Source organism: Suricata suricatta, chromosome 10 (assembly GCF_006229205.1).
Source record: "Suricata suricatta isolate VVHF042 chromosome 10, meerkat_22Aug2017_6uvM2_HiC, whole genome shotgun sequence".
NCBI lineage: Eukaryota > Metazoa > Chordata > Mammalia > Carnivora > Herpestidae > Suricata > Suricata suricatta.
Genome location: NC_043709.1, coordinates 127,182,291 through 127,205,132, shown reverse-complemented (window position 1 = coordinate 127,205,132; position 22,842 = coordinate 127,182,291). Strand labels below are relative to the sequence as shown.

Below are 22,842 nucleotides of genomic sequence, written 5' to 3'. Positions count from 1 at the left end.
TCTCTCTCTCTCTCTCTCTCTCTCTCTCTCTCTCTCTCTCTCTCTCCCTCTCTCCCTCTCTGCATCTCTCAAAATAAATAAATGAACTTAAAAAAATAAAAATAATTTTTTAAAAGGTCATTATATGGCACCTGGGTGGCTCAGTCAGTTGAACATCTGACTTTGGCCCAGGTCATAATCTCAAAGTCCATGGCTTTGTGTCAGGCTCTGTGCTGACAGATCAGAGCCTGGAGCCTACTATGGATTCTGTGTCTCTGTCTCTCCCTGTCCCTCCTCTATTCACTCTGTCTCTTTCTCTACCTCTCTCAAAAATAAGTATTAAAATTTTTTTTAATAAATAAATAAACAAAAGGTCATTATATTCCTAGAAAAAGAACTGGAAGAAAATATTCCAAAATGTAAATTATTATTTTCTGGAAGTTGAACTGCCAAACATTTTTCTCCTCCTTTTCTCTATTTTCTATATTCTTTCTAAATTTCCTGTAATGTTTAAGTAATCAAAAGATGTTAAAAAGCACCCTGAGGATCTGGTTCTGTTGTTTCTATCATTAAACTCTGACACTGTTATAGGAGTTAATTCTGTGCTGTGAGGAATATTTATCATTATCAAATAATGTCTACAATTTGGGTAGGTTATAAGAAAGATGGATTCTATAGACCAATATATATGTACTGCCCACCCTTTCAGGCAATGACAAGTTGACAATTAGCTCAGTGGCCCCAGACACTTGCTCAGTTAGAATGACCCGCGGCAATTCTTTCCTGTCCCCGACCCCCACCCCGCACAAAGCAGCAGTTACACGCTTCTCCAGCAGAGGGCGCCGGTGCTTTACCTCTGGACAGAAATCTCTGCCGCCTAACTTGCTTGGTTACCATGAATGGAAAATTACATTTACTTCTTAGTCCTGAGAATAAATGGAACTTATTTAGCAGGTTACATGGTGAACTTAGATATTAGGTCAAGCCAAGCAGTAGAGAGGAAGAAGCTCATAAATATATTATTTAAAAAAAAATAACAGTAATCATGATACAGTTGGCTGAGCTCACACGGTGCTAAAAAGATCGCTCGGGAATTTTTATTCTCGGGCACCCTCAGCGGAAGGGCTGTCTATCGGGGCTTCTCAGGCCCAGCACCATGGACATCCTCAGCCAGACGATCCTGGGTTCGGGGCCCTCCTGTGCGTGGAAGGGCTTCTGGCCGCATCCCACCCTCCACGCACTGGACCGCAGAAGCACCCTTCCCAGCAGTTGTGACAACCAAAATTGTCTCCAGACTTTGCGGAATGTGACCTGGAAGAGGAGGAGGGGGATAAGGAGGAGGAGGAGCAAAACCACGCCCAGTTGAGAACCACTGCCCTGGCCAATCGTTGGTTGGTTTATCAGTCCTGGTATAGACAGATGCAAATGAGATCTGCACGGAGCTAGGTGCCCGGTTCATGGGAAGAGGGAGCAGGGTGTGTGCTCAGAGTTTCAGCACCCTAAGTTGGGGCAGGGACTCCTGCTCTGGACCCAACCCCACCTCCCAGGAAGACGCAGCACCTTGAACGTTCTCCAAATAGATTCAGCCCTCAGAAGGCTCTACAGAGAAATGGCAAGATCACTGAAGACATCCGAAGGAGCGGAAAAAGAGAAGCCTCGTCACAAGATCCTCCCTTTGACATTTCTGCTCTTGACCTGCATCCCCCAAATTTCTGGGTGGGGACGGCAAAGTCTGTCTTCAGCTCCTGCGCACCCAGCACCCTTGTAAGACAAGGCAGTACCCTTCCAGCACATCCCATCCCAAGACGATGATCAAAGTAACCCCAACCACATCTCTTGCTAACAAAAGATTTTCCCCCTTCTTGTGAAACCGTCACCCATCTCGGTTTATAGATGATGATATCATGTGACTGTCCCCACAGCTCGCAGCCAGGAAGCGGTGGGAGCCCGTCAGGGCACAGAGGAGCAGGGTAGAGGACTCACGGCACTCTCACCGCTAGCAAAAATGTTCTCAGGTTCATTTCTTTTAAAATCAGAAAAAAATGCCACTGTAAAATCTGATTTTTAATTTTTCTTTGGAGAAAGGGACCCATAAAGACAAACGTGCTTCGAGTCCCCTGAAGTCACCCTACAGCCCCGATGTTGTGCTGGCATTTTTGATGAGGGCGTCACTGGCACACACGCACTGGATCTGGGCCCAGTCTTGGTCAAACATAAAGCTACACCTCAGTGCTGGGGGAAAACGTAGAAGTACAGGTCTTATCTATTACGAGGTCAATGGTATCCTTCTCAAATATTCATTTACTCACTCAACAAACATTTCAAATGGCCTGCTATAAATGAAAAAATAATGCATTTAAAAATATTAATAAATGTGAGTTCTACTCCTGAACCGAAGACTACTCTCTATGTTAACTCACTTGAATTTAAATTAAATGTTGATAAACTTCCAGTTTGAATAATACAGTAATTCGAAGTTCTAAAAAATAGAGAATTTGGGGGTGCCCAGGTGGCTCAGTGGGTTGAGCATCCAACTCTTGATTTCGACTCTAGTCATGCTCTCATGGTTCATGATTGTAAGAAATAAGCTCACTGCCCCAAAGGAGGGACATGGAGACTCAGAGCACAGTGCAGCAAGGCTTTAGTCAGCATTCTTACAAGAGCGGATGTCTGACAAACAGGCGCACTCCGGCAGGTACAGCAGACAATTTATCTCCTAGCAGGTAAGTCCCTCCTCTGGTTCCTCATTGGCTGAGTATTACACAGGTAAGTCCCTCCCCTGGTCCCTCATTGGCTGAGTACTCCAGAGGTCACAGCCTTACCCAGAAGTTGAATATGCCCACATAAGGCCAAAAAGTAGTCTGATTGGAACAAATGTACATTCCCTGAGGTGACGCAGACGTCAGTTCTTTGGCACACACTCATTGCAAAGCCTGTGAAAAATAAACCCACGAAATAGAGACAGCAAGAAGCACCAGAAAGTGAATGGTCTAAGGGGTTCAGACTCCATGGTGGGGACAGGATAGGGAGTAGGGCAGAGGGTTCCACACGTATTTCCAATGGGTTGTAAACCTGTTAATTAGCACAGATTTTATTTGGTGTTTCTGCAAAAGGAGTCATCTCACTTCTTACAGTATGTTCAGTTCTAGTCCCGCGTCTGGGTTCACATGGACAGTGCAGAGCCTGATTGGGACTCTCTCTGTCTCTCTGCCCCTCCCCTGCTCTGTCTGTCTCTCAAAATAAATAAACTTTTAAAAAGAGAGAGAGAATTTATTTTAAGCTTTATTCTGAGACAGAAAAAGCTAGCAAGTGCAAGCAGGGAAGGGCAGAGAGGGAGGGGAAGAGAGAGAGAATCCCAAGCAGGCTCTGTGCTGGCAACACAGAGCTTGACACGGGGCTCAAACTCACAAACCGAGAGATCATGACCTGAGCTGAAGTCGGATGTTTAACCGCCTGAGCCACCCAGGCGCTCTGAGAATTTTTGTTTTATTCTACACTAAAACCTTGAATTACCACAATCTTATTAGCTACTTTTCCAAAATTGGATCTGGGGTGGGGAGGGGGGGGTCACGTTCCACCGGTTTCACTGCACCATCTCTGTGCCAACTAGAGGGAAGGCGATATCTTAGCTCGGGGATGCCAGAACACTGCGTCACAGGTGGCTTAAACAACAGCCACTTATTTTCTCACCATTCCGGAGGCTGGAAGTCCAATTTCAAGGTGCCAGGGTGATCGGGTTCCAGTGAGAGCTCTCTTCCCAACTTACAGCCACCTCCTCCGGGTGTCCTCAGAGGGCAGACAGATCTCCACCTCTGCCTGGAAGCCCACCAGTTGTAGCAGATCTGGGCTTCACCCTTATGAACTCATTCACCCTCAATCACCTCCTGAAAGTCCCTTAAACCTCACAGGAGGCGGCTGAGGCTTCAACATTTGCATTTGGGCATGAGTTTGGTCCACAGCAGGTGGGTTGGTCAAACCATTTAGAGCTGGTGTATTTTTAGTATTTTAATTGCAAGGCTGCTCTCAACAATCAAGGAGGAAAGGTGTAGTTCTTTGAGCATGCTTTCTATTTATTTATTTGGGGGGGGAGGGATCGAGTAGGGGCGAGGCAGAGAGGGACAGAGAGAATCCCAAGCAGGTGCCACACCATCAGCACAGAGCCTGACTTGGGGCTCGGTCCCATGAACTGTGAACTCATGACCTGAGCCGAAGCCAAGAGTCAGACACCTAACCCACTGAGCCACCCAGGCACTCCATCTTCTTCTGCCCCTTGTGTTCCAATTAGCGCAGAAGATCATGACGGCGAAGCTGGTGAGTCAGGTGAGTCACTTCCCTTTAGGGGGAGGGGAGATGTTTGGGGTTGGGGCTGGACTCTCGGTTTGGGTCTGCCTAGTTTGGTTTGCTTCCTTCTTCTCTCCTACTCTGAACAAGAAGAGGGTAGTAGGATTCCTGCCCGGGGAAGGTGGCACGTGACTGGCCTTGGAAAGAAAATCTATCAGAGCGGACTGTGCCGCTTGGCGGTTGAACATTTGTCAGTGTCTGGGTGTTCGGGGCAAAGCTCTATCGCTCCTCGGGTGACAACGACTCTGAGGAGTCCGTCCTAACGCAGCTATGAATAAGGGCATTAAAGGGCTTTAAAAAAAAAAATGTATTTAGTGCGTGCACACAATTGTACTGCTAATTAGGTTTTGTTTAGCCTGATCTTAAGTTTACACGCCTCGCCTACGTGCCCCTCCTACTACAGTCAGCATTTGTGGCTTCCCGGCTGGCTCGCAGTTTAACCTGACCGCCCCCTCCCCTAAGCACCCAATCCAGAGTGGCAGGTCACGCCATCGGCCATTTTACTCTTAGCGCCTACGACTCTGATTCTCTCCTGTCCTCCTTCCGCCCTCTCCTCATTCCTCACGCTGCCGCGTGCGCTGCAGGAGGACAGGGACCTTGCCTGTCTCACTCATCCCTGGATCCGCATCCTCCTCACAAGGACAGCCTCGCACAAAGTAGGCGCCCAACAGTTATTAGTGGAGTGAACAAACGAATGAGTGAAAGAGGAATGAATGAATGTGCTCTCTGAAGCGGAGAAGGCTTCTTATCAGCAGCTTCTGTCTTTGCATCGAGAGCTTTCCATGGTCCGCAAGACGACTGCGGAAGGAACACAGCCCAATGAGAAAGAATTTTTTTTTTAGTTTATTTTGAAGAGAGAGAGAGAGTATGCAAGTCGGGGAGAGACGGAGAGAGAGAGAGAGAGAGAGAGAGAGAGACAGAGACAGAGAGAGAATCCCAAGCAGGCTCCCCACTAATAGTTCAGAGGCTTAAACCCACGAACCCCCATTAACCATGAGATCATGACGTGAGCTGAAATCAAGAAGGGTTGGGCGCTTAGCCAACTGAGCCGCCCAGGCACCTGAGGAAGGATTATTAACAACACAAGAGAGAGGAAGAGTGAAGAAACAGAGAAACAAAGATTCCCTTTGGCAAAAATTCAGAGATTTTCCTCCAGTAGTAGTCTCATCTGTTTGCGGCAAGGACATTTTTCATATGTGTATACTCACATGCCTTGCACAGCTGGGTGTGTAATTGTGTGTTGGAGCACATCAACAGAATTTACACACCCACTAGGCGTGGCAGCAGGTGGGCACTGAGCCCAGGGCCGGAGGGCTCCCCAGGATGGGCACGAAGCATGTCCCTGGAAGACAGTCATCGCAATGATCAACCAGGGCTCAGGCTGAGCACGAAGAGAGAAAGTGCAGGTTGCCAGCTAATGGTTCACAAGACATCGGAACCACCCAGGCCCTGGCATCTTCTGTGAGGTCAAAGACCAAATGCAGTAAGCCCAAGGGCCAGACCGATAAAACCCCGGGACCACAGAGCAGGGTGCGGTTGGCTTGAAGGTCTCAGACGCGGAGAAGATGTAGGCGATCACAGGACGCCGCTGTGCCTGGCAAGTGGGGCGGCTGTGAGGGGGCAAGGAGGTCGGCATCACGGGGACAGTGGGCTGCCGGGCTGTCCCTACAGACACCGCAGCACTTTGGCAGGAGTAGAAGTGGACCTGAAGACTGGAAAGCAGGTCCCAAGAGGAGGCAGTGACGGGGCTGGGCGGAAGCAGCTTCAGGGGCGTGTGAGTTCACACACACACACACACACACACACACACACACACACACACGGGAGAAAAGCCAGTCTGGCAGGGCTACTAAGTGTATTTACTGAATCGATGTCTTTGCAAAAGATACCAGTAGAGAGGAGAGTTCTAATTCATGAATGAACCACTCCATATCTGAAAACCTCCTGAACTTTATCACATACCGAAACTAGAGGTTACAGAGAGAAGGGGTTGTTTTTTCTTTCAAAAAGGACTAGGTAGGGGGCGCCTGGATGGCTCAGTCAGTTAAAGCATCTGACTTAGACTCAGGTCATGATCTCCCAGTTTGTTAAGTTCGAGCTCCGTGTCAGGTTCTGTGCTGACAGCTCGGAGCCTGGAGCCTGCTTCAGATTCTGTGTCTCCCTCTCTCTGAGCCTCCCCCACTCATGCTCAGTCTCTCTCTCTCTCTCTCTCTCTCTCTCAAAAATGAATAAACATTAAGAAAAAAAAAAGGACTCAGTAATGCTCTGGAAGAACAGTGAAGAGCCCAGCTCCCTCCCTGGCCCCCAGGTGGGGAAGAGAAGGCCCCTCTTCTTGAGAGGGGTACCTAGGAAGCATGATCCTTGGGAAAGAATGGCAGTTCCTTCCCAGCAGGAAGGTGCCCAGATGCCAGGATGTGGGCATTCAGAGAGTGCTGCAGAGGGAGGTGCAGAGCAGGCCGGGGGGGGGCCTGGGGGGTCTCAGGCGGTGAAGCCTCTGACTCCTGATTTTGGCTCTGGTCATGATCTCAACGTTCATGATCTCACGGTTCAGAGAGAGCCTCTCTCTGCCCCACCCCTGCACATGCTCGCTCTCTCTCTCAAAATAAATAAATAAACATTTAAAAAAATAATAAAAACAGGCTGGAAAGCAGTCAAGGAGGGGCTATGCTGTGTGTGTGTGTGTGTGTGTGTGTGTGTGTGTGTGTGTGTGCGCACGCGCGCACGTGCGTGCCCCGGCCTGCCCTGTGCACAGAGCCATGTGCTCAGAGGAAGGAGCACCAAGTACAGGGCCCCGCCCACAAGCAGCCCCATCTGTGACACCCAAGTGCCCCCCCCCCCCCCGGACCAGCACAAGTCTTGGAGACGGAGACTGAAGGGCAGCAGAAACATGCTGCCCAAAATAGGCCCCCAAGTTCAGGATGCGCCACCTCAAACCCCGCAGCCTCGGTGCATTGTTTATTTTAAGCCATAGTCCTGGAAAAGCAACAGATGTGGGGGAGGCTTTCTCTGAGCTCCCCTTATCTGCCTATGAGCAGATCCTCCGAGAGGAACTCCGCGTCACAGATCCCTTCCCTGGGAGTTCCACCAGCCGGGAGAATGGCTCTGTCACAGCAGGGGACACACCCAGACTTGGTCACAAACCGTCACGCTCCCATCTGTTCTTCTAAAACCCCTCATCCTTTCTCATAGTCACTTCCTCGCCCCGAAGAGGCCTCCCCGCGTTCCCTCTCAGGATGGTAACTGGAGAAATGCCTTCCCCAGGGGGTCTCCCTTGTACACATGAGGTTGAAAGGACGCAGGTCTGAACCAAACTGACTCCATGACAGGCTTCAAGTTTCCCCTCTGAACGAGAAGACCTAGGTTTCAGTTTCCCCGAAACTATCAGGCAGTTAGTTACACCTTACCCCAGGCAGGAGAGACCACCCTTGTAACACCCAATCAGGAAAGGCCAGCTAACACCCTTAACATTCCTAAGGACAGGCCTGGAGATTGAAACCATAGATAGTTAGTTACCTGTTGTTCAATACTAGATTAGCCAGTTACTCACCCCACGTGGGGTTCCTTGGCCCACCCTGTTAATTGGTTATTTTCAAAGAAACACTAAATATTATGATTGGGTCCTGCCAAAAGTAACGAACGCTCTAAACGAAATGTATGGTTAAAGTTGTTGCCAATGCTGTTATGTGATAATGATTGGACCTATGTCACAATTTCTTATAACTCCCCCTTCCCAAACCCCATAAAAACCCTGCTCAGCTCTTGTTCGGGGCTCTCAGCACAGATCCACTGCGCTGGTGAAGTCTGTGAATCCGAGCTCGAGCCCATAATAATAATAAAGCCCTTTGATTTTGCATGCATGACTCGGTCTCCCCGGCGGTCTTTGGTTTTGGGGGACGATATTGAAATCTGGGCATAACAAGGTCTACATGTGAATAAACCTGTTTCTTTCCTGTTAACCTTTCTTTTATTACAGGGGGTCTCAGCCACAGACACAGGGGAAATTATTTTCCCTTCCCCTAGAAGGCCAATTATGCAGGAAACGAGAGAGAGGAGGCGCAGGGGGACGTGGACCACCGGATGGGAAAGCACGGGGGCCGCAGGCAGAGGGGGCCGCCGGTCTGCTTTCCCTGCGGTGACCGAGTCTTGCTTCCAGGATGCAGGAGGCCTGCCTGAGTCATGCGGGGGTCCAGAGTTGGGGGTCCACAGCCTTGGCTAGCTGCCCCGGGGGACAGCAGGCTTGCCCCGGTACACGGAGGTCTGTGTGAAGCCCAGGGCTACGGCAGGGAGCCTGAACTACCAACCCACCAACCCGCCCACCCACCAGCACAAGGCCCCAATAATGCTCAAAAGAGTAGGGAAAGAATGGAGTTGTTCTCCTGACCTTCCCGAACCTCCCATCTCATGGTGTCAGAAGGATGTGTAAACCTTTGACTCTTCAAGTAATTTCAAATGAGCAGAGAGAACAGAAAGCTTATTGATTGACTGACTGGATTGCCATGTGCTTTGAGTTATCATTACCCAGCAGATCACTGTACAACTAACAACAATAGGTACTTCTGCTTTTCCTGGACAACTACTTAGTCACTTGATAAGATATTTTAGAGGGAAGGCAGTGTGGGAAATTAAAGGAAGTATGCATGAGGGTCCTTGTTAATGAGCTTCCAAGAGTGGACTTCAATCCCTGGATGAGCACTTCGGTAGCTCAGATACAGTTGCTCCTGATTGTCAAAATCTCCTCCTGGGGCCATCCATGTAGAATCACCAGGAGTGGGGCACCTGGGTGGCTCAGTCGGTTGAGCGTCCGGCTTCAGCTCAGGTCATGATCTCACGGTTCGTGGGTTCAAGCCCCACACCAGGCTCTGTGCTGACAGCTAGCTCAGAGCCTGGAGCCTGCTTCCGATTCTGTGTCTCCCTCTCTCTCTGACCCTCCCCTGCTCGTGCTGTGTCTCTGTCTCTCAAAAATAAAAAATTAAAAAATTAAAAAAAAAAAAACATTAGAACCACCAGGAGTGTTTCACACCAGACCTGCTGAAGCAGAATCGCCACATTTGGAGGAACACAGGAGATTCCAACTTGAACAAGTTCCTCCATTGGTTAGTGGGCATTATGTCCACAGCAAGAAAATATATATTATATGTAATATATTTCTCCCTTTATCCTGCTCTGTTATTTCTTCATGAAGTGACCAAGTACAACATTTTCCTGTACAGCACAACCAAGCTCACATTCAAGAACCTTCCTCCAATTTAGCGTCTGTTTGTATTTTATTTTTGAGACCTGCAGTTGTTTTTCATAAGGGAGTAGTAATCCTAGCCTGCTGTTTATGTTTAATGATGCTCTGATTTCACAGGCTGTGTTTATTGCCCTTGGTGCCCTCCCAGGGAATTTCAGTGCCAGTAAGAAAACATGCCGGCTTCTCTCCTTACTACCCCTTCCATTTGTTAAATTTAATTTTTATTTTTTTTTATCTTATTCAGAGAAAGGGGGAGAGGGGAAAAGGGGGAAATGGGGAGAGAGTCTTAAGCAGGCCCCATGCTCAGCATGGAGCTGGATCCCACATCCCTGGGACCATGACCTGAGCTGAAATCAAGAGTCAGACGCTCAACCAACGGAGCCACCCAGGCGCTCACCCATTCTGCTCCTTGAGCACAATGTCCTAGGATGTCCCCAACATTAGGCATCTGAAACAGCCACAGAGAGGTGCACGAGATCCTGGCTAGCCTTCAGAGCAACAGAAGAAAGTCAAAAGGAAACATCCAGGGAAAGAGGGCCTTCCCGAAGAACACCTCGAGGCTGCTGGGGGCCACACAAGTCCATTTCATTAATGATGAAAGACTAGTGTCGTTCTTTTTCAATGTGTTGTATGAATGGCTGTTCATACAAGAGGCATGGGCACTGTCTCCGTGCTTAAGTTCCCAGAGGGGTAGGGATTTGAAATGAGCATCTTGGAAGAACTGGAAATGCCTTGAACATGAGCTCGATTCTTATGAGGTGTCTATCACACCCAAGATAAAATACATGTGTAAGGCCTCACTAATATCAACAGTGAGTTTAAATTCTACTTAGTTCCATAAGTTTTTAATATTTATTTTTGAGAGACAGAGGCAGAGAATCCCCAGCAGGCTCTGTGTTGAGTCCCAGCACACAACTCAAATCCGTGAACTATGAGATCATGACCTGAGCCAAAATCAAGAGTTGGATGCTTGACCAACTGAGCCACCCAGGCACCCCTCCAATGGGCTTGGGTGTGTGTGTATGTCAAAAGTTGTCAACCAACCGAGTCCACAGAGAGCCTGGCCTCCCCACAAGGGAAGGTCAGTAGCTGGACAGCCTGAGACCCAGCGCCACTCTGCCCGCACTACCCAGCGGGTCCCCAACTTCATCAGAAGCCCCACCCTCATCTGAGGTACAGTGACCTTCCACATATGATTCCAATCGATAAAAGCATCCTGCTCCTTTAACTTCTCTATTAAACGTTTGAGGACCACTGTGCCTAAAATACAGTATCTGAGACTGAGGAAAAGGAATTACCTTCCCGAGACTCGAATAGCTCATTAATTGCAGATGTGGGATATACTCTCTTCCTGTTCCAGTGGAACAAGTTACAGCTACCCTGGTGATTTAAAAAATTTTTATTTATTTATTTTATTTTATTTTGAGAGACAGAGACAGAGATTAAGTTGGGGAGGGGCAGAGAGAGAGGGAGACACAATCTGAAGCAGGCTCCAGGCTCTGAGCTGTCGGCACAGAGCCTGACGTGGGGCTCAAACCCACAGACCATGAGATTATGACCTGAGCCGAAGTCGGAAGCTTAACCAACAGAGCCACCCAGGCGCCCCAACCCTGGTGATTTAAAACAACTCAAATGCATTACCTCACAATTCTAAAGGTCAGAAGTCCAAATGGGTTCCACTGGAGTAAAATCAAAGTGTTGGCAAACTGCATGTCTTTTGGAAGCTCTCGGGGAGAACCTGTGTCCTTGACTTTTCCAACGTGTAGAGGCCGCCCGTGTTGTTGGGCTCGTGACTCCAGCCAGCAACCACAAGCCTGTCTCGACTTCTTCCTTCTTCACAGCTCCTTCTCTGGCCCTGACCCTCCTGCCATCCCCTTATAAAGGCCACTGTGACTATTCTGGGCCCACCTGGAGATTCCAGGCATCGCTGCCCATCTCACAACCCTTTATTACCTACGCAAAGACACTTTTGCCATGTGAGGTAACACTCACAGGTTTGGGGAATTGAACGTCTTCGGGGGACCATTATCCTGTCTAGCTCATAGGCCCAGAACTCAGGTGTGTTGACTTCTGGCCCAGGGATCCCTACAGAGCTCAGGTCCTCATGGCCACATCCATCCGCTTTGGTGCCTCAGAGTCAAGGTCATCTCTGAGATAGCAGAGATGGCAGCTGAGTTACACAGAGCAGAGGATTTCCTCTTAAAGTGGTGTTTGCCATTGTGCACACCCCATATATACATAGCGCCCGCCATATTGTCTAACTCCTCCGAAGGAAGAGGGTCAAGATGTATCCTGGTGATTCACTGAAAAGGGTTAGAGGGGAGACTCCTCCAGGGATGAAGACCATTCTGCTTACCTTCCAGTGCAGCTCTTAGGCGCCTGAGTAAAGTGGAACGAAACCCCTCAGAGCCTACAAGGCCCTGGAAGCAACCCAGGGGCTAATGCAGATGCTCACTGCCCATATGGATCAGAAACCAACAAACAAAGGAATCAGAAGAGGAGGTGAGGAGAAGCAAGCTGAACTGACAGCATGAGGAGGTCCATGTGAGGCCAAGACAAGAGAGCCAGTGCCCACAGGGACAGGCAAGGGCTGGCACCTGTCACGGACTGCCAGCTGAGCCATCTTGTTCTATCACTCAGAACCCTTTGGCCAAGAAGTCTTGACTAGAGAAGAAACAGAAGGGCACTGTGACCAGAAAACACATGCCAGGCACCCTGCGAGCCTCAGGGGCCTTGCCCGGGGCTCACCCCCTTCCCACTGCAGGGGTGACAGAACCCCAGTGGTTACACGTTTGCTCCTAGCCAAGCTGTGGGTCTCAGGGAGGGGGAGCCAGGCAGCAGAAGGGGACAGAGGGGTGTTAGCTATGATCAGGGATCCAAACCACACCCCTGGTTCCCCAGCGCCAAGCAAACTAAGAGTAGTAACCACAAGCCAAAGGCCATATTTTCGTGATCGTGCGGTGTCTTCTGAGAAGTCCAGCCGAGAAAGGCTTAATGGCCACCTGAAACGAACGATGCACATTCTCCAAATGAAGACAGATGATCTTCTCATCTAGGAAGGCAGAGAGTTAGCAACTGAAAGCTCCTCCTCGGCATTCCTCAGTGATCAAAAAGAATGAAATCCTGCCACTTGCGACAACGTGGATGGAACTAGAGGGTATTGTGTTGAGTGAAATAAGCCATGATTTCACTCATGCGTGGAAGTTAGATGCAGGGCGCCTGGGTGGTTCAGTCAGTTGAGCGTCCGGCTTCAGCTCAGGTCATGATCTCACGGTTCGTGGGTTCAAGCCCCGTGTCAGCCTCTGTGCTGACAGCTAGCTCAGAGCCTGGAGTCTGTCTTCGGATTCTATGTGTCCCTCTCTCCGACCCTCCTCTGCTCATACTGTCTCTCTCTCTCTCTCTCTCTCAAATAAAACATTTAAAAAAAAAGAAATAAAGCAGATGAACATACGGGAAGGGAAGAAAAAAATTAGATAAGAACAGAGAGGGAGGCTAACCACAAGAGACTCTTAGCTACGGAGAACAAACTGAGGGTTGCCGGAGGGGAAGTGGGTAGGAGATGGGCGATATGGGTGAGGGGCATTAAGGAGGGCACTTGTTGGGATGAGCACTGGGTTATATGTAAGTGATAAATCGCTAAATCCTACTCCTGAAATCATTATTACACTATATGTTAACTAACTTGGAATTAAATAAAGTTTAAAAATAAAAAAAAAGAAAAGTCCTTCCACAGGCTGGCCTCAGAGGCGCGTGGCGGGGACAGCCCCCCAGGGCGCCACGCTCAGGGACCTCACGCTTGGTTTAACTCTGCAGCCACCCGCGCGCGCTCGTTAACAGTTTTGAACGAGAGGCCCCTGACCTCCATCGGGCGCTGCAGATCAGGCAGCGGGTCCCACAGGCGTAGCGTCCGTGTGTCCGTGCAGGACTGAGGGCTAAGACGGCATCTAAATGCTCCGACACCTAGACTATTCACTAAATCAGACAAAGGTCGGCAGGGACCCCCCCCCCCCCCCGTACACGCACGAGCACAGCCCGAGCTTGTCCCCCGCACAGCGGCCGGCGCCCAGCTGCGGTTCCGTCGCGTCCGGTGGGACCGGGCCCTCATTCGGAGAAGCCCAAGAGGATTTCATTGCCTTTCCGGGAAGTAAATGAGGACTCAGGGGGCACAGGCGTACCTGCGTTTTTACCATGGTTCAGTGAACGCAGGAGAAAAGTCCAAAATGAGTCTGAACAACTGGAAGTTACGTACTTAAGCGCCATCGGAACAGGACTGGAACCCACAGAGGACAGGGCGACGACACGACCCAAGGAGATGAGGGACACGGCCGGGGAGGTGGCTGAAGTGAGGGCGGAGGAGCAGCAGCCAGGCGCCATCCAGCAGGGCCTCTCGGCCGCTTCCGGCACAGAGCCCTCCTTTCCTCCCCAAAACGCCTCGGACGCACACTCCTCTTCCGGTCTTGCCCAGTGCGTCGTTGGCGTCGACCCCTCGGTTCAGTGCAGCTTCCCAGATCCGCCCGTTGGAGTCCTCACTCCCAGCGCCTTGCAATGTGACTGTGGGCCCTTAATGAGGTGACTGTGACCCAATGAGGCCATATGGCGCCCGTATCCCAGCATGACCGGTGTCCTCACAAGACAGGAGATTAGGACACAGACGGGCACAGAAGGAAGACCATGTGAGGACACGGGGAGATGACAGCTGTCTAAAGCCAAGGAGAAAGAGTCCTCTATTTATTTTTGAGAGAGAGAGAAAGAGAGACAGAGAGAATGAGGGGGGAGGGACAGAGAGAGAGAGGGAGAGAGAGAGAATCCCAAGCAGGCTCCACACTGTCAGCATGAAGCCTGACGTGGGGCTCGAACCCACGAACCGCAAGATCACACCCTGAGCCAAAATCAAGAGTCGGACGCTTAACCGACTGAGCCATCCAGGCACCCCGCTCCCCCCAAAACCGCTCCCCCCAAAAGAGTCCTCAGAAGAAACAAAACCTGCCAACACCTTGACCTTGGACCCTCAGCCTTCAGAATTGTGGGAAAATAAATTTCTGTTGGTTAAGACAGCCAGTGTGAGGCACTTTGTTATGACAGTCTGAGCAGAATAACAGAGCTACCGTCCTCAGAATTACGGCGCTAGCACAGAGGCAGGCCTGGCTGCCCGATGGAAAAGAGAGATCTCTCCAGGAATCTGGTGCCTGGCCGCCTTCCACAGGCGTTCAGCCAGCTGTCTCTTCTGGGGACTCTCTGCTGCCTGTGGACAGACGCCCCTGCACGCTGAGTACACGTGGAGGGTACATATTTGGGGGTCATGAGTCACTCCCGCCAGCCCAGCGTATCAAACTGCTCACATGCTTCTGGGCCTCGTTCCAACCCCAAGAGAAGACTTTTCTTAGTTGTTTTCAGTCTTTGCCCTGAGCGGCAAAGTGCACACGACATCAGTCTTCCACGCCATGTCCAGGCTGAATTAGCACCCCACGTTCGAGTAAACTGCTGGTCTACTGGGTTTTTCTTGCGTGCCCTAAGGAAGTTGCACGCCGAGAGGGAGAGGGAGGATGTGTCTTACCATCTGGGCTTTTCTAGTTCCTAGAAGAACTATGTGGTGTCACGAAATTGGGCTCCAGGTAGCCCTGACCCGAACACCTGATTACACCACGCCTCCTAACATTTCCACAGAGTTCTCTCATTGCCAACACTGTGGTAAGCACATCACATACATTTTTCTTCTTCCAAGAAAGATTTTTGTGACACAGAGGACCCAGCCTGCATCGACAAAAGCACCAAGAACCAGGCCCGTGTGTTTAGGGCGTCAGGGAAAGAGCTTTTCCAGGTGATTAAATGCTTTTTCCAACACATGTCAACTGCTTCTCACTGGATATGGACCCGTGTTCTTGGTCCGTCAGATACATAATAACATCCCACATCTGCCCCTGAACCCGCCCTCTCTAACACATATTATTCAACAGTAATATAGTTATTTATTAATTTAATCATTTACACTCTGTCTTGTTCTGAAAAGTATTTACTACAACTCCTAGATGGATCTATTGCATATGGTAGAACAGCCTGTGCTGATCCAAGATGCACTGAGACGGGCCAGGTGCTGGAGAAGCAGCTAGAAATGGAAGATACGAAGTCTTTATATTGCCCCACATACATGATTTCTGGAGCTCCTCATTTTTCCTGAGGATTCAAGTTACTACCTGGTGTAATTTAATTCTGGCCTAAAAACATCATTTACGTATTCACATAGGGAACATCGCTAGCAACAAATTCCATCAGGGTTCTTTGGGTAACATCTGGGGATATGGTTATTTCACCTTCATTTTCATTAACAGTTTTGTCAGATAAAGAGATCTTGGCTTACATATCTTTTCTTTTTAAGCATTCTGAAGCTTTCACTCCAGGGCCTCTGGCCTCCTTTGAATGAGAAGTCAGCCATTCATAGTTTCATACTGTATTTGATGAGTTGTTTTCCTCTTGCTATTTTCAGGATTACTTCTTTGTTTTCACCTTTTTTTTTAAGTCTATTTCTTTTGAGAGAGAGAGAGAGAGAGAGAGAGAACCAGCAGAGGAGGGGCAGAGAGAGAGTAGAACAGAAGATCTGAAGCGGGCTCTGGGCTGACAGCAGTGAGCCCAATGTGGGGCTTGAACTCACAAACCATGAGATCATGACCTGAGCTAAAGTCGGATGTTTAACCAGCTGAGCCGCCCAGGTGCCCCTTTGTCTTTGCCTTTCAGCAGTTTGTTTATAACGTGTCTAGGTGTGGTTCTCTTTGCATTTATGATATGGGAATTCATTGAGCTGTTGGGCCCAGGTTAATGCTATTCATCAGATGTGGGAATTTTCAGTCGTGATTTATTCAGATATTTTCCACTCTTTTCTCATCTCCTTCTGAGACTCCCATTGCACGTAGTTTGGTGTGCTTAACATTGTCCTGTGTCTCTAGAGTCCTGTTTTTCTTCCTTGTTTCTGTTTTCCAGACCGTATCGTTTCTATTGCTCTATCTTCATGTTCATGATTTCATCTTCTGCTGTCCCACATCTGCTCCTGGGCCCACTAGTGAATGTTTTCAATTTGATTATTGGCACCTTTCAATAATCCAGTATTTCTGTGTGGTTCCCCTTTATAGTTTTTATTTCTCTGTTGAGATTCCATGTTTGGTGAGTCACTGTATCCTATTTTCCTTTAATTTTTAGAATATGGTTTCCTTTAGTTCCTTGAACCTATTTTAAATAGCAGATTTGAAGTCTTCACTGCTAAATTCAACATCTGGGCCCACTCAGAGTCACTTTCTATTCACTGCTTTTTTTTCCCCGAGTATGAGTCACACTTTGCTATGTGTTTGCATGTCTTATCATTTTCTTTTTTTTGGTAAAAACTGAGTGTTTCAGGTAATGTTTGTTTTAAGTAATATTTTAGTAGCTCTGGGCTCTGATATCTTTTCCTGAGGGTTTCATTTTATCATTTTAGACTAGTCTGCACTGAATGGCAGAAACTCTCTTCCCCACATTTGTGTAGCTACTGATGTGTGTGTGTGTGTGTGTGTGTGTGTGTGTGTGTGTAGGTTTATTCTTATTTTTATTTCGTAGCCCAATTTCCTGGGGACTGCCCTGTTTCTGTGTGGCTTCATGGCCAGCCAGGGGATTTGGGTGGAGGGTTTTCTCCAACACTGTAGGCCCGCGAAGATTCCACCCCTGCGCAGAGATGGTGTGGGGGTTGGGGATGGCCTCTGAGGTTCAGCCAGCGCTAAGCTGCCTTGCTTTTCACTATCCGCTGGGCTGTGTGGGGTCTCACGCACGTGGGCCCGTAGCTTCCCAGGAAGCCGGGGGTGTGTGAGAGCCCATCTCGCCTTTCTCTAGCTCTCCCATTCCAAGATTTCCTGTTCAGTGTAGGGCTGCTCTGCTGCGTGCCCCAGCCAGGAGCACGTTCTCGCACCTGCGGCGCCGTGACTTTCCACATCCGCTTCCCGCCGAGTCCTCTGTTATCGCCCACACCGCAGCCTTTCGCCCTCGGCCCAAAATTGATTTGCTCCCTTTGGCAGCAAACTTGTTTTTTTGTTTTGTTTTGTTTTTTCTGGTCAGCCCCTTGCTGATAAAGCCGGGCACAGAACTGGGGAGGAGGTCGGGGAGAGCGGCAGAACGGACAAAAAGGCCACAGACCCCCGCCGTTCTTTCCTGAAGCTCTAGCCATTTTTCATGAGTAAATGCTTTTCAATTTGTTATCTGCCTTTGGCCAATTTCCAGGGCCCAGAAATAACTGGTTTTGTTGGTTTGTTGGTTCCAGTTTTCTGCTTGTTTTGTGGGAGAGGAGTCTCTGGACCTTGTCACACTGCCATTGCTGGAGGTTTGGCCTCGAAGTGCTTTTATTTTTAACATTAAATCGGATGGAGCATAAACTTCCCAGTGGTCCACTCTTCCCACTGCCCCATAGTCCTACACTCATTTTGCTTCATTAATTTAAATTATCTTCCTGATCCTTGAGGCATTTGAGCTTATGAATTATGGTGCACAAGGGTGACACCTAGATCATGTCCTAAAAGTGTAATGGAAGGTGCAAACAGTGCTAATCCTTCCACAAATATCTGCCTTATTAAAAGGCCTGTGGGCTAGATCTTCTGAGATAGAAAACCATTCAGTAGGAAGTCCTTGTCTTCAGAGGCCCTGCAATCCCGGGAGAAACGAGGGGCCTGGACAGAGATAGCTCACCACGCAAGGCGTGCGGGACGCGATCCACACAGCTGTGTGCTCTGTGGGCTGGGAAGGACAAGAAATGATTTCCTAGGTTTCTGACATACAGACCCTTTACATGGCTCGGGAGGTTTCTTTTCAATTACTAAATATTACTTAGGTACTTTTATTTTTTTTAATTATTGTTTTCAATGTTTTTATTTTTGAGAGAGAGAGAGAAAGCGAGGATACAAGCAAGGGAGGGGCAGAGAGAGGGAGTCAGAGGATCTGAAGCAGGCTCAGTGCTGATAACAGAGGGCCCAACTCGGGGCTTAAACTCTCAAACTGTGAGATCATGACCTGAACCGAAGCTGGATGCTTAACCGACTGAGCCACCCAGGCGCCCCACTTAGGTACCTCTACGTAGGTACTCAGAATGAATGTGTTTCAGTTGGAGAGAGTAAATGGGTGCGGCCTAGTGAAGAGAGAAGCATCTGGGGTACAGAATATTCGGGAGTGCTAGTGGTCATCTTGCTGTTGGCAATGGAATGTGGAGGGGGAATAGAATCAAGAACCAGACTCAGCTTCTAGTCCTACCTCTACAACAGCTTAGCTGTGAGACTTTGGGCACATCGCCCACCATTTTAAGAAAGCGGTTCCTGCATCGGTGGGATGAGGAAGAGTTGGGGAAGAGGAAATTTTTAGTTCACATGTTCTGTAGATCTAAGGAAGAGGAAGGTCGCCTTTTTCCTACAGTCTCTAGAAGATCTTCTCTTTGTTCTCAGATAAGGCTTGCTGCCCAATTTGCCCAAAGCAATAATCCCCATAATGATTAAGTGGGGCCCCTTAATGTTTCTGAGTTTATTTAGTCAAATGTAGAAAACCTGATGACAGTCATGCCATCCTTATTGGAGGTTGGGGGGAACGTTACTCATATTCGCACAAAATGTTGCACATCATGTCAGGGGGCTGACAGGCCCCTAGAAACCCATGTTAAAGACTCTTGAGAGAAAACGATGGAAAAGAGACCACGAAGAACCTCAGATTCATGGATTCAACTCTGGCTGTTGTAGGATTCTCATTCATTTTAAACAAAGAGAAACAAAAGTGAAGGTTTGCATTGAAGAGTAACCCAGAGAAGTCTGTTCTAGAAAAAATGAAAATTGTTCATTGCTGAGAAAGGCAGACCAGAGAAGAACTCCTCTCTCTTAACAGACTCCCCAGGCCGAAGGAGGAATGGAAAATTAAAGGCATTAATTTTTATCGTAGCAAAAGAAGGAAAAACTGCAGGAAATGATTAGTAAGACTGCAATAGCAATTATAACCCAAGACAGGAAACGGAACCGGAGGCTTATCTCATGAGTTAATTTGAGTGCAAAACTACAGGGAGTATTTGGGCTTGGGTGCCTCAAGGGGGCTTAATCCTTCCAAAGCCCGAGTGCTCCAAGTGCCCTGAGTGCCCCGAGTGCCCCGAGTGCCCCGAGTGCTCCGAGTGCTCCGAGTGCCCCGGGTGCCCTGAGTGCTCCGAGTGCCCCGGGTGCCCCGAGTGCCCCGAGTGCTCCGGGTGCCCCGAGTGCTCCGAGTGCCCCGGGTGCCCTGAGTGCTCCGAGTGCCCCGAGTGCCCCGAGTGCCCCGAGTGCCCCGAGTGCCCCGGGTGCCCCGAGTGCCCCGAGTGCTCCGGGGATCACCTGAAGAGTTACAGGGCTCCATCACCATCACTCCTCTCCTTTTCTTCCTCTTCCTTTTGGAAAATGGAGAAAGAATTCGGCTAGGTGAAGCGAGCATTTTTAAAAAAAACTTTTTTTTAATGTTTTTATTTATTTTTGAGAGAGAGAGAGACAGCATGAGCAGGAGAGAGTCAGAAAGAGAGGGAGACAGAATCTGAAGGCAGGCTCCAGGCTCTGAGCTTGAACCGTGAGATCATGACCTGAGCTGAAGTCATATGCCCAACCCACTGAGCCACCCAGGCGCCCCTATGCGAGCATTTTTTTTTTAATTTTTTTTTCAATGTTTTTCTGTCTTCGAGAGAGACTGAATACAAGGTGGGGAGGGACAGAGAGAGAGGGAGACATAGAATCCAAAGCAGGCTCCAGGCTCCAAGATGTCAGCACAGAGCCTGAATCGGGGCTTAAACCCATGAACCTCAAGGCCATGACTGAGCTGAAGTCGAAGGCTTAACCCACTGAGCCACCGGGGCGCCCCAGGCGAGCACTTTTTATCTGAACCCCTAGAACATTATGGTTGGTGTTCACTGTGACATCTAGACTAGATATTTGTACAGAGAACACGCCCAAGAACTAAGGCATAAGTGCGTCTGCTAGAGACCTACGCTGAGAATAAAGGAGCCAGGGCCCGGGGCCGGCAGGCTCCACATTTGGTTTCACGTTCGATGCTGTGCATGCTGCCGAGGGCTGGAGTGTCAAAGGTCAGAGGTGACCGAGTAGCCAGGGCAGGGCCATCACCGTCCCCCATCCTGTCGTTACCCGCTCTCCGCACTACAGCTGCATTTACGGGCTCCCTCGGTCACTCGGCAGGGGGAACGGCGACAGCTGCGGAAGGACAGAATCCACAGCGTCGGAGGACCCGGGGAGCAAAAGCTAAACTGCAACAGCCTGTGTTCTCAGCCAGAGCTGTACATGTGCCGTCCGGAAGGTGCTGGGGGAGCGGCGTCTGAGCACAGCCCGCCTTGTCCGGTGGTGGTGGACAGTGCCAGGCAGGAACGCTTCTGGAGGGTTCTGTGTCGTCTCTGTTCCGTCCCCCAGTGCCATGAGCTCCGGACCGGACAGGGGGGACCAGTCCATGTGAGGCAGCTCACTTAGCCGGGGTGGCACCCCTCATGATGGTAGTTAAGACCACCAGCCCTCATAGTGTCCACCGGTCACTGACGGGAGAAGCAACGGCAAGGCGGAGTAAATCCCCAAGCAGCGCCCCATCTTCTCTTGAGTCCACGTTTGCACATCCCTCTGGCCCCTCTGAGCTCCGCACGAGTGTCTAACCAGGCATCAGAAATTTAACAAGTCTAAAACAGAACTATTTTTTAATGTTTACTTATATATTTTTGAGAGAAGGGGGAGGCAGAGAGAGAGAGAGAGGGTGAATCTCAAGCAAGTGCGGCACTCTCAGTGCAGAGCCTGACACGGGGCTCGATCCCACGAACCATGAGATCATGACTTGAGCTGAAATCAAGAGTTGGACCCTCAACTGACTGAGCCACCCGGGTGCCCCCAAACAGAACTCTTGATTCTCCCCCCAAACCCGCTCCTCCTCCAAGCGTGCCTATGAGGAAAACTTGGAAGCGTCCTCCATTCCTCTTGCTGTCTCCCAGGCCACATTTTACCCATGTTCCCTGACCAACTCTAGGCTCTACTTTTGGGGTCTGACCACCTTTCACCCTCCCTTCTGCTAATAAAGTCCAGGCCACTGTTTCTCTCACCTGGAATAATGCAAGAGCCTCCTAACTTGCCTCCTCGGGTCTACCTTGACGCTCTACACACTGTTCTCCACATAGCGACGGTGATCCTTGGAATGCTGTTAGATCTTAACGCTTCCTGTTCAAAATCCTCCAAACATAGCCCATCTCTCTCTGACTTTAGCTCGTCTTTGCCACAGCCTGGGAGGCTGTGTTCCTAGCTGCCATCCTGCTACCCTGTCCCTCGGCCCTTGCACTCCAGGCTACCAGCCTCCATGCTGTTTCCAGAGCACTCCAAGCTCACTCCTACCTCAGGACCTTTGCATACACTGTTCCCCCTGCCTGGGTAGCTCTTCCAAAATCCCTCAATATCTTCAAGGTTCGCCTCCTCACCTTCCTTCAGGTCTCTGCTCCAACGTCATCTCATCAGAGATGCCTTCTCTATCACACTGCCTAAAATAATAGCACATTTCTGTTTCTCCCTTAACCTTCTCTACTTTTTTCCATGGCACATATCATTACCTAACATTACTAGATATCCTATGTTTTGAAAATTATATAGTTTTGAGTGAGAACTTTTGTCTTGTTCCCCCATCAAATCCTAGGACCAAGAATGTGTCCGGCATACGATAGACATTCAATAAATACTTTTTGAATTAATGTTATTGGTTATTCTGCCTAAATGGGTATATAATGGTAATACCTATTTTCTTTTATATAGTGAAATATCATACATACAAAAGTGCATATAATGCATACATACAATTTAAGGAATAAGTGGATACCCATATTTTACCAGGAAGTATATCAATATTCTGAAGCACCAAAATAGATTTTATACCACATACAAGTAAAAAATTCTTTCACATTATGTGATGTAAATATCAGAAAAGATAACTCAAACTGGCTTAGACAATAAGGAGATTTATCATTTAAGTCTCATTAAGGATAAAAAGAAAGAAAGAAAGAAATATCCAGAGGTCTGGGGACCTTTAGGCAATAGTTAATCTAATGCTTAGAAGATGTCACCAAATGGAGCACCTGGGTGGCTCAGTCGGTTAAGTGTCCAACTTCAGCTCAGGTCATGATCTCACAGTTGTGAGTTTGAGCCCCCCATCAAGCTCTGTGCTGACAGCTCAGAGCCTGGAGCCTGCTTCAGGTTCTGTGTCTCCCTCTCTTTCTGCCCCTAACCCACTCACATTCTGTATCTGTCTCTCTCAAA

At 49.0% G+C, this 22,842-nt stretch overlaps 1 protein-coding gene across 1 annotated transcript in view; it reads left to right on the top strand.

The window, feature by feature from the left end:
* Positions 1-1,135: 1,135 nt before the first annotated feature.
* Positions 1,136-22,842, top strand: part of PROSER2 (proline and serine rich 2) — an 83,269-nt gene continuing 61,562 nt past the window's right edge. Inside the window, exons 1-5 of the mRNA XM_029955590.1 lie at positions 1,136-1,178; positions 1,274-1,366; positions 4,265-4,299; positions 19,645-19,914; positions 20,713-20,863. Of these exons, the coding sequence (XP_029811450.1) occupies positions 1,136-1,178; positions 1,274-1,366; positions 4,265-4,299; positions 19,645-19,914; positions 20,713-20,863 (592 nt within the window). The remainder of the gene's footprint in view (positions 1,179-1,273; positions 1,367-4,264; positions 4,300-19,644; positions 19,915-20,712; positions 20,864-22,842) is intronic.